The sequence below is a fragment of the Apus apus genome, chromosome 1 (assembly GCF_020740795.1).
Source record: "Apus apus isolate bApuApu2 chromosome 1, bApuApu2.pri.cur, whole genome shotgun sequence".
NCBI lineage: Eukaryota > Metazoa > Chordata > Aves > Apodiformes > Apodidae > Apus > Apus apus.
The window spans coordinates 23,497,450-23,514,509 of NC_067282.1; the positions used below are offsets into that span (position 1 = coordinate 23,497,450).

A 17,060-nucleotide genomic window follows, 5' to 3' on the forward strand; every position below is an offset into this window, starting at 1 on the left:
AACCAGTCTTTTTCACTGTCTCAAAGATTCATAAATTAGAAGGCAAAAAGAAGGCATTTTGAGTCATCCTGTCATACAACACGCACCGGTTTTTAAGAAAAGCACAAGATCTGAATTAGATAATTTTTTTCTGTGAAGAATTTTCTACATTTCACTGCAAGCTGTTGCAGTGGCTAAGTATTTACTGGTTTTATATATATGTGTGTATGGATGTATTTAAATCTTACTTCTGGCATTGATTTCTTTAGCTTCAGATCTAAGCTATTTTGTTGGGCATTTCCATGTATTTTAACTGTGTAGGTATGCACAGAGAAACAGCAAGCTCTCTCTCATTTATTTCTTTGATAAATAGCACAGAAAAGGCTCTTTGTGTCCTTTAGTAGAAAAATGAAGTAAAAGGTTCATTTTGAACCTTTCAGTTATTAAACTTTTTCCCATTTGCCATCATTCTTCTTGAGAGAGGTAAACCCAGACCTGGACACACTGTTCCTGCCACGGGCACACCTTTATCTCAGGCAGCTAAATGTAACCTCTTACCCTTTTACTCCTCTTTCCTACATCACAGCATCCCATTAGCCCTTTTGGCCATGACAGCAGGTTGCTTACACACACGCTGTGGTTGCCTACTGAGATTTGAAACTCAATTAATGATTCCTGCCTCTCAGAACATCTTCTACCAAAGCATGATTTTGATTTTTGACATCCTCACATTTGGTGGTGTTCAAATGCCAGTTGCTTGCCTATGCAAAGCTTGCTATACTAGCTAAATTCCATCTCTAATCTTTGTGTTATTTGCTAACTTTCTCAAAAATACTTTTACTTTTTTTTTTTTTCAGGTCACTGGTAGATTTAAGATCATGAAATCTCTTAGTGCTGAAAGCCAATCTCCATGGCCATAGTAGAAACATGCCTACTATGACACTTACTCACCTGTAATTACATTTCTAGACAATCTAGTTCTGTTTGAGTCCAGTTGAAATCTTTTTATCATGGGCTCCCCTTGACCTTGTAACTTTCTATTTTCTTGATCCAAATGCCATATAATACCAAGTCAGTTGCCTTGTGAAGTTTCAAGTTTTTTACATTTAACATCATTACTTCTATTGATGTCAAGTTAGTTTGACAAGACATTTTTCATAAAGGTAGGCTGATTGGCATTAATCATATATATCTCCTGTACTACTTCTTTATCAAGCCTTATATAATCTGTTCCACCCTTTTGCTAGGTAGTGAAGGGTGGCTGGCAGTTTCATAATGTGCTAGGTCATCCTGTCCGCTCTGTTAACTGTTGGCTTTGACTTCCTCCTATATAATTTCCACCTCCTTCACATGTTACTGAACATCAGTATTAAGTGTCCAAGAGTTCATTCTCCAGCATTTTGAAGCACTGGCTGCATGTTGTTCGCATCTGCAGTTAAGAAATATACTCTAGCTATATTTGGGCTTAGGGTTTCAATTTGCTTTTTCTGCATTGTTTCTCTCCTTCTCTCTGCATCCTTTCTCTCCTTCAGACCCTACCAGTTCTTGGCACTTCTCTTTTCAAAGCATGTAGGGATATGGGCTTTCTCACAGTTCCTGTTACCCAGAACACCTGCATATCCTCCTGTTTTTTACAGAAATGTTGTCATTTTTACTGATCTTTCTCCCCTCTTCTCCCTTCTCCCCTCCCCCCTTCTATCCAGCCTGGAAATAGCTCCTGTGTTTTTCAACAGAACCATGACATGTAAGCCGTATTTACCTGTCTTTCCACCTTCTTTGTCATGGATGAGTATGTCCCTGCTAACTAGCCATCATACTTGCCCTGAAGCTCACTCTCCCACTTATGACATCATACAATCCTCCAAAGTGTTTAGTCTGTCAGTAATGCCAGCTTTTTTGTTCTTTCTCCCACTCTGGTATTGTGCTTTTGTCCATCTTGTCCTTCTTCCTCCACCTGGTTTCAGGGACTGCATGTGGCAGCATTTGTGCATGTAATGTTGCTCACCTGCATTGTTCCTGGGGAGCCAACAGGTTTGTGCAGATAAACAACTCCAAAATGTGGTATGGGACCCTTTGGGCTGAGGCTAAATTTTTAAATGCTTGGTACACTGTTTAAGTGTACCAAGCCAATTGAAAAAAAAAAAAAAAAAAAAAAAAAAAAGAGAACAGCAGTAACCATTTATGTAACACCATTAAATCCACATGCAGTTTTACAAACACTAACAAATTATCCTGGATAGCAGCTCTGTAAAAGGGCAGGTAAATATTATTTCATTTCACACATGAAAAGTTGGTTAGAGGTGCTAAATGTCTTCAATGTGGCTGCAGAAGGAATTCTTTCCAGAGGTGTATGAAAACTCAGCAATTTATAGCTTTCAGTCCTGTGTTAATCTATGAGAAATTGTTGTTTTAATTTGTTAAAAATAGTGGTTTTGAGAGATAAAGTATTCCAGTTTGTGTCTGGTCCTGTGGATTGATTGGTTTTGTCAAGCGGGACTGATGGCTGAAGGTTAATGCTCCAGCTGCTGGATATTTTCCAGCAGCCAAGTTAGCAGTGTGGCTTGTGGACATGTTTTCAATAAAGAATAAGGCTTGGATCAAAAACTGTAATCTGCATAATGTTTTCACTTGCCCTGGTGACATCCCAGTACATGACCTTAGCATGGGCGTGTTTTCCTGCTGTCACTATGCCTCTGCCTGGGGAGAAGTCAAGCCTCATGTCCCCTGTTCCTTGGCTGTCCCCATCATGAGGTGTTCTGCAACAGAGAAGGAGCAATCAGAGAAACAGGCTGCAGAAATCCAGGTGCAGGAAAACCAATGCTTGCAGTCTTTCGTACATAAAAAAGAGAGCCATCTTTGCGTGGTAGGCTCCATGCTGATCATTAAGCACAGTCATGCACTCACAGCTGTGTTTACCAAGCACAAGGAGACAAATTGCAGGATATTCACAGATCACATGGTCTGGCAATGGCTGACAGATTCTTACTTTTTATGACAAAAACTTCATAGATGTGCATGTACCTTACTTTATTTTGGGGAAGAGAAGTGTAGGTTTAACATCCACCTGCCCATACTTTCTATAGTGGCATATGGTACTGGTCTTGAATGGCAAAGTGACATTTATTAGTTTATTCAACCTTTTGTTTTCTTTTGCAGCTTACACCTTGGATAATGTTAACCTGCAGGGATATTTTGTCTATTCTTTTAATGACAAGACTGCTCCTAAATATGGGCTCTACAGTTACACTGCAAATCAGTATGAACCAAAGCCTTCTATGAAACATTACAGAGAAATAATTGACAATAATGGTTTTCCTGGTCCTGAAACTCCTGAGCTGCTGTGCCCAGAAGACATTACCTCATGTCCTGAATGCCACTTCTTCCGAACCAGAAAATCACTATTAGCCTTTATCTCTTTCATATTTGTTGCCTTTATTGTTACTATATTCTTCATTACTTACTACTCCAAGAGGGTAGAAAAAAGGTATAAATAGAGCTGCCCCCTTCAATCCATCGCTTACTGCCCTTTCTCTTGCATTCCCTTGGGAAATCTGAAATGAGTGCACAGTGTTGTGATTGCTTCAAGCATTAGGAAGGCATTTACCTTGCCTGATACTGCAGGGCATTGACACTGAGAAGAGACTGCTAGCATATGGCTTCCAGAAATAGTTTTCTCTGGTTTAGTACATTTGCTTTATGACCAGTCCTTAATTCTTGTGGTTGAAGCTATCTCACAGCTTTCCCTGGGACCTTTTGTTGAGCAGATGCTTTCTACTCCTTAATTTTGCCTTGCTGAGTTTGACAGGTAAAAGTCTGTTCTGAAGACATAAAATGATGGAAGAGTCTGAGCGTCAAATTTTCCAAGGAAGACTGAAGATAAATAAAATGGTTTACTTTTCCAAATTAGGGTTTAATGCTGATACTGCATGATCAGAGCCGGCACCTGACTGGAGCAGAGATCATGATAGAGCAGAGACAGAGAACTTCACAAAGCAGCATCAGGGAAAGGGACACCTGCTTTCCCAAAACAGATGAAAGGGGAAGAGCAGGGGCACACAAGCCTGTGCTGCTGGGAGCTCTCAGTAAATCAGTTAATTACTCAGGTTGCTGGTGGCTGCATCCGACTTCAGAATGTCACAGTGAAATTTCAGCTCAAGAAACTGTGTCTTTTTCAGTGGGGAAAGCACAGGGATATGTCCAAAGATGGCCAGGGTCATGCCATCTGATGGGAAGAGATGAGAAGGGTGAAAGGGCTTCTCTTTGATTTGCTCAGTGAAAAAGCAGAGAGCAGGAACTGGGGGTTCTTTGCTGCTTCATTTGTCAGAAAACTGTGAGCCTGACCCTCTGCCCACGGACACAGCAGGGCTGGGATACCCCATTTCTGCACCTCCCACAGCAAGTTGCACACAGCTGGCACCCTGCTGCTGCCTGGCTACTTTCCTGCTACCTACCTGGAAGCTTGTGGGTACCTTACTGAGATGGTCTCTGCATGCCATTTGTGTTGAGTGTGGAGACCTTACATCCCAGCATTTTGACGTATAATCTGCACTTTATTGCTGCTTTTGCTGGGGTCTGAGATGTTGGAGCTGTTAGTCTGAGCCTCCTCCAGGTTGGCTGAAGGGTTGGTTGCCTTTGAGCAACTGGATCTGGCCCTGGCAGCATTTCATCCCAAGGCATTGCATAGCATCTGCAGGCCTCTCATTTTTCTCTCAGTAAGATAAGTTAACAAAATATTAGTAGCATTTTTTATGAGAAGAAATAGAATTGAAAAAAACCCTGTGATATTTTGCCTGCCTTGCAAATCACATTAGGAGTGTCCTCAGTAGAAAGCAGTGAGGTAATTTTTCTCCCCTCTCTAGCTTTTGGCTGGCATTGCCTTTAGCTGTAATTGTATTTTTATTGCTATGTGAATAATGTCAGTCACTGGAAAGAATATTTTAAAGGAAATGTGCTCTGTGTTAATTAAGAATTATTTATCTACTAAAGCTGATTCAACTGTATTAAATGTGATGTTTATCTCCTAGATGACTAGTAGATGACTAAATTATCTCCCAGGGTTCCTTTCAACCTGAATACTCTATGATTCTGTGATTTTATACTGTAAATTAAAACTTAAATGTGAAATATGATTTTAATTTGTAACTTGAGATTCTATTTTTAAAAAAAATAATCTACAGAAATAGAAAATAATTAGTATCTTATCATAATGATGAACATATTTGTCCTCTAGTTCCAGGCTTAAAATAGTCTCTTTTTGTGCTAATGTATATTTTGGTATTGAGATTAAGGTGAAAAATTCAGGGTAAGTGGTGAAGTATTAAAAATATATGTAAAAAATATTTATAGCCTGAAGAAGAGCAAATATAGCTGAAGAAGAGCGAATTTTAAACTGCTGTATATTTATGCATTGGTGCCCGGCACAATGTGGATTGGAAAGAAATAGCTCTCCCTGAAAGTGTAAAATGCCAAATGGCTTTCTCCATGGCATGGCATGAGTCACCTTGCACTACATCACTCCAGTAGTCAGATGCCTTCACAGTATGAAACAAGAAGTGACATTCATTGAATTTAAACTGCAGCCGGGTCACACCTAACTTGTACTTATGTGTGCGCATGGATGTATATTGTAATTATTTTACTGTTGGTAAAGCACCAAGAGTCTGGATCTGATCTTTCTGAGCACTTATGTGCCTCCCCCTGGGTTTGGGGCAAGCCCAGCAGAGCACCAGTGCTGTGTTGGTGGGCATGTGCCTGTCATGACACTTCACTAACCATTAACCATCCGGCCAGTTGCTGTCTGTGGTGTTTAATGGCCCAGGCACAGCTCAAAGTGTGAAGCAGCAGTCAGAGATGCTGCAGGCTCATCCCGGAGAGGCTGGGTGATATGTAAACCACCGACAGGCAGATGGCACCAGCTGGATATCTAATTTGTAGGTACATTGGGATTTGTTGCTATGAAGCTGTATGATCACGTCCACTCATGGTGCCGTGGCCCGTAGGAACAACGCAGCCTTTGGTGCTTTTCCCTTTCAGAAGAGATTTTAAATACCTCTGTGTATATTTAAAACGGCAGTTGCCAAAGTCTTCTTCTAAGCTGTCTGCCTGTGGTGCTGCCTGTGCACAGCCATGCATCGCTCTCAGCCAACGAACTGCCTAATGATGGGCCAGGGAAAATACAGTCTGGGCTGATGGAGATAATGGTATGGTTTTGCCTCGGGAATCTGCTTCATTTTATGTCTTCAGGGGCCAGCATGAGTTTCTTGTCAATCTTGAAAAAAAAATCACCCACCACTAACAACAAAAAAGCCCTTGAATAGGCAAACGTTAGGTATCTGTCCAAGGAGAGCTGCTACATGCTCATGCAAATTGATGCAGTAATCACCTCTTGCAGTCAGACTCTTGCGTGGGGCATTTAATCCATTTGATACCCATGTGTGAGTGATGATCTGGCACTCCCTGTTATCATCTGCATCTACAGCAGAAACACCAACAGCAGCAAGGACTTCGAGCAGGGGGGACTCCCTACTCAGGCTGCAAAGTCAGCTCAGGGGAGGACGGTGTTTTATTTTCTGAAGCACAACCAGAGTCTGCATGTGATGGATGTTAACCCACAGTATCCTCTGTAGACTAGTTTCTTGATTTTACCTGTGTTTCTAGGATGAACTGTTGTTGCCAGTTTGCTCAATGTTCCAGATTAGACGTGTTGTAAAAATACAAAGTTATATTTTTATTAAAAATATTTTTGTGGTGTGAATGCAAAGCTTCTGTTTAATTTCTTGAAAAGATTGTGCAGTATGACTGTAGGAAGGATGTCTTTGCTAAATGAAAGAATGAATGTGATATTATTTTTATACAATCTCAGAAATGAAATAAAGATACTGTACTTAACAAAGTGTAACATGATCTTACTGTTTAATCTGTCCAATCTCTCTGTTTGCAACATGAAGTACCTTAGGAGAGGCTGTTATGATAACTGTACAAGGAGTTTGTGTTCCTGTTTGTTTTTCCAGTGCCATATAAATAACTGTAACTTTTGTTGGAGATTGCTGGGGCCTGTGTCTAAACAGCCTTTTCCAACAGACCTGAGGCTTTGGAGGAATTTTGGTTCTTTGATTATTTTTTTTTGCTGGTTTTTTGTTTGTTTTTTTTTTTAGGTTGACTATTGGTATTTAAAAAAAACTATGGAAGTAACCATACTAGTATGAGTTTTTTGCTGTAATAGTTTATTCCATAGTAACACTGCAGTAAATTTGACAGATCTTCCAGTGTAGTTACTCACAGGCTTGAAGGATTTTGTCATCGTAGTTGTGGCTGGAAGCAGTTGGTGGCATCCTTATTAAACATCCCACTGAAAGTAAACGTCAAGGTTAAAGGAAGAAGAAAGGGAAAAGACTAAAAAGTGGGACAGTAGTCATACAAGTGTCAGCATGTTTAAGCACTGAACTTGCCCTTCACTATTCTCCTTGCATTGTATTTATTTGCTTTTGAGTCATTTAGAGAGCTTGTTTTGTTCACTCTGCTTGCAAAAACCCCTTAGGTGAAAATGTCCTTATTCAGGGTGAATAAGTCAGATTTAGGTGCTAGATTTCAGCTTCAGCTGAGAATATTCAGTCTTGTTCCTTCTTCAGTCATGCAAAACTGAGAAGAGGAGGTGAGGAAAAGAAGGGAAAACAGTTCCCATCTTTGATGTGCCACTCATGGATTGCCAAACCACTCTTCGCCAACAGTCACAAGGCTATGGCTGGTGCTGGCTGGTTAAGCCCACCCTTAAAGAGATTGGAAAAAGAAGGAATAACGAGGTGAGGTGAAAGTGACAGGCTCCAGCGTATCAGAGGCTTTTATTTTGTTTCGTGAGTTAAACAGAAACCCCACTGTCAAAAGGTTCTGAGAAAATTAAGATTGTTAAGCAACCAGAAAGTTGAAATAACAGCAGCCAAGACACTTGTGGGTGCTGACGTTTTGCTGGCTGCTATTTTGTGATGCTTTGTATGTTTGTGAAGGAGCAGCAAAAGGGCCAGTGGGGCAGGGAGAAGCCAGGGAAAATACTAACAAAGCAGGGCAGGAAAGCCACAGGCACAAACAGATGCCTGAGTTCCTCATCCTGGGAGCTGAGAACACACACACCTGGCATTCGGATGGGCCACAGGACTCCGAATATTCCTTGTTAAAAAAACAAATCTGCTCTGAAAACGCCCTACCTCTCCTGTTTGTCTTGTAATGATGTACCTCCTCCATGGTGAATTTTACTGTAAAAAGCCTTTTCCTCATCACAAGAGTTACTCACAACACAACAAACACAGTGAAGCATTGTTATCTGGCCCCAGCTTTCCTGAGCTCATCTAAATGTGTTTCTGGCCTGAGCCCCAAGAGGTCCATGTGTGTCTGAGGCACAGAAGGAAACTGGGCACTTGTGGGTGGGAGAGGTGGTGGCTGTCACTGGCCTTCAGCAAAGCAGCGGGAATGACAGTGATGATGCTTTCCAAATACTGGAAATTCACATCAAGTTAGATTACTTTCTACTTTAGTTCTTTTCTGTTAGTGGAAAGAGTTTCTTTCCTACTAAGAGAGTAACACATTTTTTTTGGCAGGGAAGGATGAGCTTTCACTCTTCCATCCTAACCTGGAATATATAATCTACTTCTCACTGATTTTTTTTTTTTTCTTTTTTTTCTTTTTTTTTTTTTTTTTATGGCATCCGTCCTTGCAGGGAAGGAGTGGACCTGGGCAGCACCTTCTCAGTCCCATGGGTCTGGCTCTCAGGATCCCACCTGGAGCTCCTCCCTGGGGCTGTGCCCTGCTGGGTTGCATGTCCAAGCTGGAGCAGTGCTGAGCCCCAGGTGCCTCAGAGCAGGCTGTGCAGCGAGGACCAGAGGAAGCACAGTGCCAGCAGCGTGTCCGGTGGGACACTGCCTGAAATGATGGCTTGGCTCTAGGCAACCAACTGGCTGTTGCATTGCTGCCTTCTGCACTTGGGGCTCTGTAAGGGGCTGTCGGCAGGGCTTGTAAACCAGCAGAGCTACACAAACACAACACCTGACCCAAGAAATCTGTTTTTCCTCCTGCCAAAGGGAACCGAGAATTGGCTGAGTGTTTAGTTCAAGAGGTGTAACAGTATAAACTACCTGGGCTGTAAAATTTTATGAGGTGACAAAGTTTTGTAGTCTGGCAACAGCACAGTCAAGCTGGAGACCATTGGATGCTCTGCCAGGAAAGGGTGGGGTGCAAACTGGCAAGGAGGGCTTCCCGGCAGGCTGCAGCCTCTTCCACCAGTCCCGAGGGTGCCCCAAGGGGTGTGAGGCTGCCGCTCCTCCAGCCTGGGGCAGGCATCATCCAAGGGCTTTGTGATGCCTGAAGAACAGACCAGGGTCAGCTTCAGCTCTCTCACCACCTCCTCTTTCTTCTTTGGGCACATATTTATTTCCACTTGGGTTATGAAACGGGGAGCTAAAGGTACGACAGAGGTGTGCCAGTGCACATAGTTTATTTAGAACACAAACTGCTGCTTACAAGCCTTTAGAATTTTTTTTTTTATTATTGTTATTACTTTGCAGCAACCCTTCTGCCTCCTGCTCTCCAGTAGGATCAAGTAGGTCTTATTTCCAAAATCTGAGAAAATAAATGCTCATAAAGTAAGCTGCCAGTGTTGCAGTTGTCTCTCTCCGTGCTAGCTGAGCCTTTAGGTCTTCTTCTGATGGCAGTTTGTGAATTTTATACACATTTGTAACTCATTTATCAGCCACATTGCTGCAGGATCCATGAGCAGATATTGCCTTTCCTTGCACCTCGCAGCGGGAGGCAGCGGGGTCCTGTGCTCAGCAGCACATGGTTGATCCTGCTTGGTATTCACAGGCACATTCTTCCAGCTGGTGAGACGTTATTATTGGGCTGGGTGAAAAATAATGCAACCAAGCTCTTATTATTTTCTCCTTTCATCTGTTTGGTCATATTAATGCAGGATCATCATTATATAAATGCACAGGAGACGCAGTCAAGGACACATTCATTTTTAAAGTCCTCCACTGCTCTTGCACTTCAGCCATTCATCTTCTGTCTTTAATTACAGCGAGTGATCTCAGAGGCACTTAAAAGATTAAATTACTCAATTATTTGAAAAAGCTGAATGCAATAACTGTATCTCTTTTCTGATAAATACCAGTGATTGCTGAAAAAGGTTGCCCAAGGCAAGAAATACTGGGAGGTCAAGGAGGCCATATTGTAATGTTTCGGCTTAGAGCAGTGATATTTAGTTTTTCATTATTTACAGCCATTATTTTTATTTGCATTGATAAAACCCATAAACTTTTCCATTGCTGTTCTGGTGGTTTCAGCAGCAAGATGAATGTCACTGCTCAGCTATTTACAAGTGTCCTGGCACCTCTTTGAGTGTGGAGAGATCCGCACAAGGCAACCAGATGATAACCCCAGCTCAAAAAGATGTAAGGCCCTGGCTGGGCATCAGCATGGCCAGCTAGTAAACTCCATTCAAGGTGATATTTATGGATGGGGTTTTGTCTGGGTGTCTGGGAAGGGTACACAACCAAAACAGATGTGGCGGCTCACTCTGTGTTGCGGTGGGACTGAGGAGCACCTGTGTGTTTATTTTCCTTCTCTTGCTTTCTTGCCTCCTTGGAGGAAACAGAAACAATCTCTCCTCACCCTGGAGTTTTGTCCCTATTGTGAGGCATGAGACATTTGCAGACCCAAACCCAAGCAGACTGGCACTGCCTGACAACCCCTGTTGCAGCTGCGACTGGGACTGCTGACAACTTGGCCACAATCGTCCTGACCTGAAGGTCTGTGGTCTCCTGTGCAGCCTGGGCTGGGTGAGCTGGGCACAGCCATGCTGGGAATAAGGACAGAAGAGGGAAGAGAGCATTGGAAAATAGCTACCTGTGGGAGATCATTAGTGGGATAAACATCCTATTTTCGGAGTCAAAGGGGTAGGAGGAGATAAAGTGTCCATGTTACTTTTTATGCAAGAGATACTAGCTAGTCACTGGTGTCTGGGTCCTTTGTGGGTTAGGGAGGGTATCTGGGAGTGTGTGAGACCTCCCTCAGCATGAGCCTATAGAAGACAGGCAAATAGCTACCTGGAGTGTTGTAATGTTTTCCCTGTTGTTTGCTCATTAACCCAGACCCATTGCTCTGCTCTGTGTTAGCCCTTGAGTTGCACATACCCGTCTGTTTGCTGAGCAGAGCTTCTTGCCCACCGAAGCGGGACAGTCTGCAGTCACACAGTGCTGAGTGGGACCTGCTCTGCATCCATCACTCTTTGGGGGAAGATGTTAGCTTTATACATAGTATAGCTGAGTGACCCATGATGCTGAGGGAACCAGATGCCTCACAAATTTAATTGTACATGTTAACAAAGTCCAAACACCCACCTTCTTCTGAATCTAGGGTTTGATGCCCCATATTCCTGAACCTGGCACACCATGACATGCAACTGGAATTGTAACAGCATGGTCTGCCTGGCTTAGCACCCAGCCAGATGAAGCCCTAGTGCTGCTGTGATGGACACATATATCTGGCAAGGAGAGCATTGCCACGATAAATCCCCAAGGGACTGTGAGAGGATCATGCACTTTAAGTGCTGCTTTTTGTTTGGCAAGGCCTGCATTCACTTCCAACGCTCTTCCATGTCACTATTGAGCTGGAGCAGCAGTATCAGTTTTCATCCTCTCCTGTTTGATTTGCAGGCTCCAGCAATATGCTGGATATTTCTTCCAATATTTTCATCTCACAGTCACTTCAGTGTGTTCAGTCTGTGCTCTCATCTAACAACTATGTGTCGTTTCAAAGATCAACTTCTCATAGGCATGCAGAGATCCTCTGAGGCTGGCACTGATTCTGCCAAGCAAGTGCATCAGAGGATGCCTTGCTGGTGACTCCTGCAAGGCATTGTGGAGTGGATGGATGCCTGAGAAGTCAACATTATGAAGACTGCACATACCAAGAGCTGAGACATCAGTGCTGTTAGGGTTAAGACTGTTTGCCCTGACATTGCTGTGGGTTGGTAGGAGGGAGAGATGGCAATGAGAGCATACCACATAATAAAATTCTTCTAAGAAAGGAGGAACTTACACAGCTGACCATCTCAGCCATGGCAGAGAATCAGAGACAAGTGCTTCCTTTCAGTCCAGACTTTAAAACGGAGCTTTCCCTGACTGTTGGGATGTAAAGGATTGTCCCCTCCTAGATATCCTCTCATAGCTGACTCCCTGCTCAGCAACCTATTTTCTGAGACTCTGCTTCTTTTGACAATTCAAGAGAGAGCAGAAGAGAGACAGGCCCCTCCAGAGGGGGACCATCTGCAGGTATGTGTAAGACATACGGGAATCACTATCCTGCTGTTGCATTTTTATTCTTTTGCAATGGGTTGGGGGATTGAGATGGCTGAAGTCTGATAATGAGAAACCAACATCCAGCATCCCAGCTCCACAGTCACTTTTATGAACCTGGACTTGACCCAAACATAGATGCAAAATGTGGTTGAATTCAGTGGCAGTCAGGGGCCTGAACACTGTTGAGGACCTGTGTCTACCTTTCTGAAGCCAGCCATCCCTGCTTAAGCTTCTTGTGAAAACAATTTTGTCCATGAAGCTCTTGTATGCTTACAAACACTATAGAATAAGCATAGTAGACAATATCATTTTGAGCCTAAAATCATCACTTAAGTCCCATATGAGAACAGTTTAGTGTACAGCAGGTTGCAATGAAGAAAGCAAGGGCTTAAATGTGCTGTGTTCTTGTGCCAGTGGATGAAATGAGCACACAAAGGAAATAATTCTTTAGTGTATGCAAATTTATTTAACTCTGCAATTATTTATTTACAATTAATGACTGATACCAACAGATGAGGTAAAAATATGAGGTATTGATATGAGTATAACAGTTAAAAATGCAATTATCATAATGTATTCTCAATGGCAATGTAACTATACAAAATACTGTGGTAGCTGAATGGTAGACATGGCATAATGTGCATTTTAAAGTAATTTTATTTCATTGATACATGGCTTAGAGATGCCAGAAGCACATGACAGAGTTTCTGCAAGAGTAGGACAACACTACCTTGCTCACAGCAGCAAGTGGCACAGGGCCCCTTCCAGCTGAGTGATGCCCTGTCAGACAGGATAAAACCACTGTCAAGGTTTCCCCTTCATTTCCTTAAGAAATTATTTACTGTCAGACAATTGCTATTCCCAGGGCCAGAAATTCTGCACCCACTAATACTGAGGCACTATTGTATTCATTTATGCAAACTAACATAGCAGAAGTGCTCTAATTGCTCGTGTTTTGGAAAACAGCCAGCAAGAAACCTGCTGCCATGGCTACAGGCATCTGGGGAGGAGGTGCTGCTCTCTGGGACGGCAGTCCTGCTGGGACCAGGGGACCGGCCTTGCCCCACCAGCTGGTGAGCCGTGGCTTGCTCCCGGGAGGGCTGGATGAGGGCAGTGGTGATGCCCTGCAGCAGGCAGGTGACTGTCAGTCCTCAACACGCCAGGTGAGGGGGTGACACTCCCCTGTCTTTAAGACCTAAAAACTGCACATTGCAGCTATTGTTGGCCTTAACTTCATGGCAAGAGCTCGTGGCAGCCTACCTCCCTGATCCTATGAGCTGCACAGTAAAATGTGGGTGAGACAGCTCAGGGGGGAGGACAAGTGACTTTTCTGGGGTCATGCTGCTCCATGAGGACACCATGCTGGGTCACCGTGCCCCTGTCCACCCCAAACTCCCACTGGCTTGCAGGGCTGTCCCCACCCCAAGCCCTTATGTGTGTGCATGAAGGACCATGCTCTAGCAGCAATCAAGGACCACACATGGTCCACCCCACAGGCCCCATGCCTGGGGCAGATTCAAAGCACTGGCTTTGAAGAGACTTTCCTGTTTACTGAATCAGGGCACAGAACTGTAGCTTCATGTAGGAAATGTGTCCCTCTTAATTGACCTCATACTAAACCTCAGTGGATTTTGTTGGAAGGACTGAGCTACAACACTGGCTACAAATGACTCAGCTGGTTTTGCAGCAAAAAGGTAAAAACGAACAAATGCAATTAATGAAGAACTGTATTAACAGGCTTGTGCATTCTTACTGAATCATAGATGTAGTATAATTTTTGGTCTTAGGTTAGTTAAAAATTAAACAGAACCCTGCCTCAAAGGTAACATCAACAAATTATTATTATTACTTTTAAAGCATTCTTCCATTAGCAAAATAATAGGTCCCTGAAAATGAAATGATAAAATAGGCTTAAATAGCTCCTACTCCTCATAGTCAGGGGCTAATCCTGCTCCCACCAATGCCTGTAGAGGCACAATCATGCAGTTCAGTGCAATATAATAAGAAAATGCTTGCCGTTACTACAAAAGCAATCTTTCCAAACATAGTCTGCATTTAGTCTTTTAAATTTCCAAGTTGTGCTTAAAAAAAGCTTAGCTATTTGTATAGTAAGAATATTAAAAGGCATGGCATTCATCCGCACATCTTTGTGTCCACTGAATGTGGAAAATCTGCTTTGGAGTTTCTTAATAATTAGCCATCTCTATGGGAGAAGGAAACAACAACACAGAAACACTGACTCAGAACCTAGACAAAATGCTAAAACCCCCCAGATTTACTGCTTAATAACTGACCAGCCTGATTTCAGACACCTCAGTACACACAATGTTACCTTGTGCTCTCCAAGAATGACCAGTTCCTTCAAACACTGCACACAGTGAGGTTCTCTAGCTGCAGAGATACCATTAATTAAGGCAACAGGTAAGTTTTCAACACCTTATGTATTAACAGTCACAAGCCTTCTGCAGCTGAATATAAATGGCCTTCAAAATGCCTCACTCTCCATTACATTTCTCCATGTACTTTATTTGGTGAAACTGATCCACTCCTCGTTATTTTTAAACATACAATAGCCTCCCTCCTGCTTAGTTCTTTTAATTCTCCCTACATCTATTTCTAGGTACCTTCTCACAGCATACATGAACATGAAACATATTTGAGAACAAGCGTTTCTGTTATCACATGGATTATGCCCAGAGCTCTGTGATAACAGCAAACACAGCTTATGTAGCAGTGACACACTAAGAAACAAGTGACAGATTCATTTTAAGGTCCAACTGATGCAAGTGACTTGCACTGAGTTATATACAAAATAATTAATTTATACATATACATATATATAGATACAATATAGATAAGTATATACACACTGTACATAACTTATTTACAATTAAAATATGCTTCTTAGAAGCCTTTAAATACCAGAGTTATGTAACACACAAATAATGGAAATAATCTGATTTTAAAGTAATAATGATAAAAGCTCTCTGAAGAAACGTTTACTTCAATAATTGAAATTAATACAGAAGGGATGTGGCAGTGGGATGTGAAGTCTCCAGAAAAAAAAATGACTTTCCTATAAAATTCCTGTTTCACTTTTGTACAGACCCAGGTCTGGTCCGATTTCTGCAGCTTAAATAAAACCTTTGCTTTCAGCATCCCTGTTCCCTGCCAGACCCTGATTTATGCTCACAGGCTCCTAGGAACATTTCCTCAGATTTTCGTTTCTGGTCCCTCTGCAATCAGAGGCTGAAATGAGTTTCTGATCCTGGCAACTTCTGCTGCACACAGATGTCCAAAGCCTTTGTTGTACCACTCTGGGGAATGTCCTCTGAAGAAATGGAAAGAGAATTATTGAGAAACTCAAATACTCAAGAAACATGCCCTGCAGGAAGGGGCTTGCCATGCTTCCTGCTCCCTGCTGCCCACAGTGCTGGTGGGGACTTCAAATACTTGTCATCCCAAGCCTACTCTGAAGTTCTCCCTTACAGTAATCAAATAAGCAGATTTTATTTCTATGATCACATCACAGCAGCAGTAGAAGCTGAGCAGAGAAATGAGTCTGGTGGATGGAAAACACTGCAGGAAGATTCCAAAGCAGCAAAGCTACACTGACCATGTCCTCTGTGCCAAGCAACTCCCCTCTCTGAGCTGGAGTTTTTTGCCCTGCTGAAAGGACATCTGCTCTTTGCAGGTGGGGATACTTACTTCAGGTCAATTCTGCAGATGTGGGTCAGCCTGGCTTTTCCTGAGCCACATGGCTCTATCAAGTACTGAGAGTCCATCACGATGGCTCGCACAGCTCCCATAAGAGGAGCTTCTTCGTGCTCCACAGAGATGGCAACCAGCATGCACATCCCCTTCGGCAAATCCGTCCTCCATGTCCTGCAGCAAGACATTCAAGATGGAATCACTTCAGTAACAAAACTTTTGGGCACGTGAGTAAGAACCAAAATTAAAGTTACTGTTTGCTTGTCTGTTTATCCTTCTTGTCAGCAATGCCACTTGACTGTCCTAGGAATCCCTGGAGGAGTTTCATGTTCCCCAGTAGGGAGTCAGACCATGATGTGGAATGGCCAAACTATCTATGCTGCTGCAGGCTCCAGGAAGAGAAATTTTGCTTTGCCACCCAAGCATTTTGAAACCATTACATATTACAGGGTATGATACAGCCTTTTTTAGGCAGACAAAGTTCTGGAAAGGAGATAAAGTGAGCATGAGCCATCCAGCAAGGGCTGGCATGTTGCATTGCATCCATGCAGACTTACAAATACAGTTTAGCAGAGCAGAAGTCCTTACTACTACCCACACTGACTTCTGAAACTGCCAGAACATGCCTCAAGGGCGTTAAAAACAAAACATCTTTTCATTTTTTCCCTCTCCCAAGTTCTTGGCCTCTCTTACATGCTGCAGAAGTTTTCCACCAAGTTCAGGTGACCTAGATTTTAATACTTAAATTTTTTCTTGTTGTGTGAGCACTCTCAATGCATTCTGGTGTCTCACATCTTTCTCATCTGCCTTGGATCTCATGGGATAGGCCTATGCTGTTTGCCATGCTGTGGGAAGAAGTGAGACATTCCCGCTGTGCTGTGTAATGTGCTCCATCTTGCCATGGGCTGTCTGAGGCTGGGATTATGCTACCTTGGAAAATATCATGTTTGGGCAGATAAGCTGCTTTGAAAGGACTGTTGAAGTTTGGATTTCAGCAGGTAATTTTCACACTCTGCATTTTTATTG

At 42.8% G+C, this 17,060-nt stretch overlaps 2 protein-coding genes across 5 annotated transcripts in view; one reads left to right on the plus strand and one right to left on the minus strand.

Moving 5' to 3' along the window:
- KL (klotho) overlaps positions 1-6,871 on the plus strand; it is a 155,544-nt gene extending 148,673 nt beyond the window's left edge. Inside the window, exon 9 of the mRNA XM_051608490.1 lies at positions 3,136-6,871. Within this exon, the coding sequence (XP_051464450.1) occupies positions 3,136-3,473 (338 nt within the window). The 3' untranslated portion in view covers positions 3,474-6,871. The remainder of the gene's footprint in view (positions 1-3,135) is intronic.
- A 5,895-nt stretch (positions 6,872-12,766) lies between these two features.
- STARD13 (StAR related lipid transfer domain containing 13) overlaps positions 12,767-17,060 on the minus strand; it is a 303,125-nt gene continuing 298,831 nt past the window's right edge. For all 4 annotated transcript variants that reach the window (XM_051630188.1, XM_051630178.1, XM_051630205.1 and 1 more), the window contains 2 exons: positions 16,032-16,208; positions 12,767-15,654 (listed from right to left, as the gene is read on the minus strand). In XM_051630188.1, the coding sequence (XP_051486148.1) occupies positions 15,537-15,654; positions 16,032-16,208 (295 nt within the window). In that variant the 3' untranslated portion in view covers positions 12,767-15,536. The remainder of the gene's footprint in view (positions 15,655-16,031; positions 16,209-17,060) is intronic.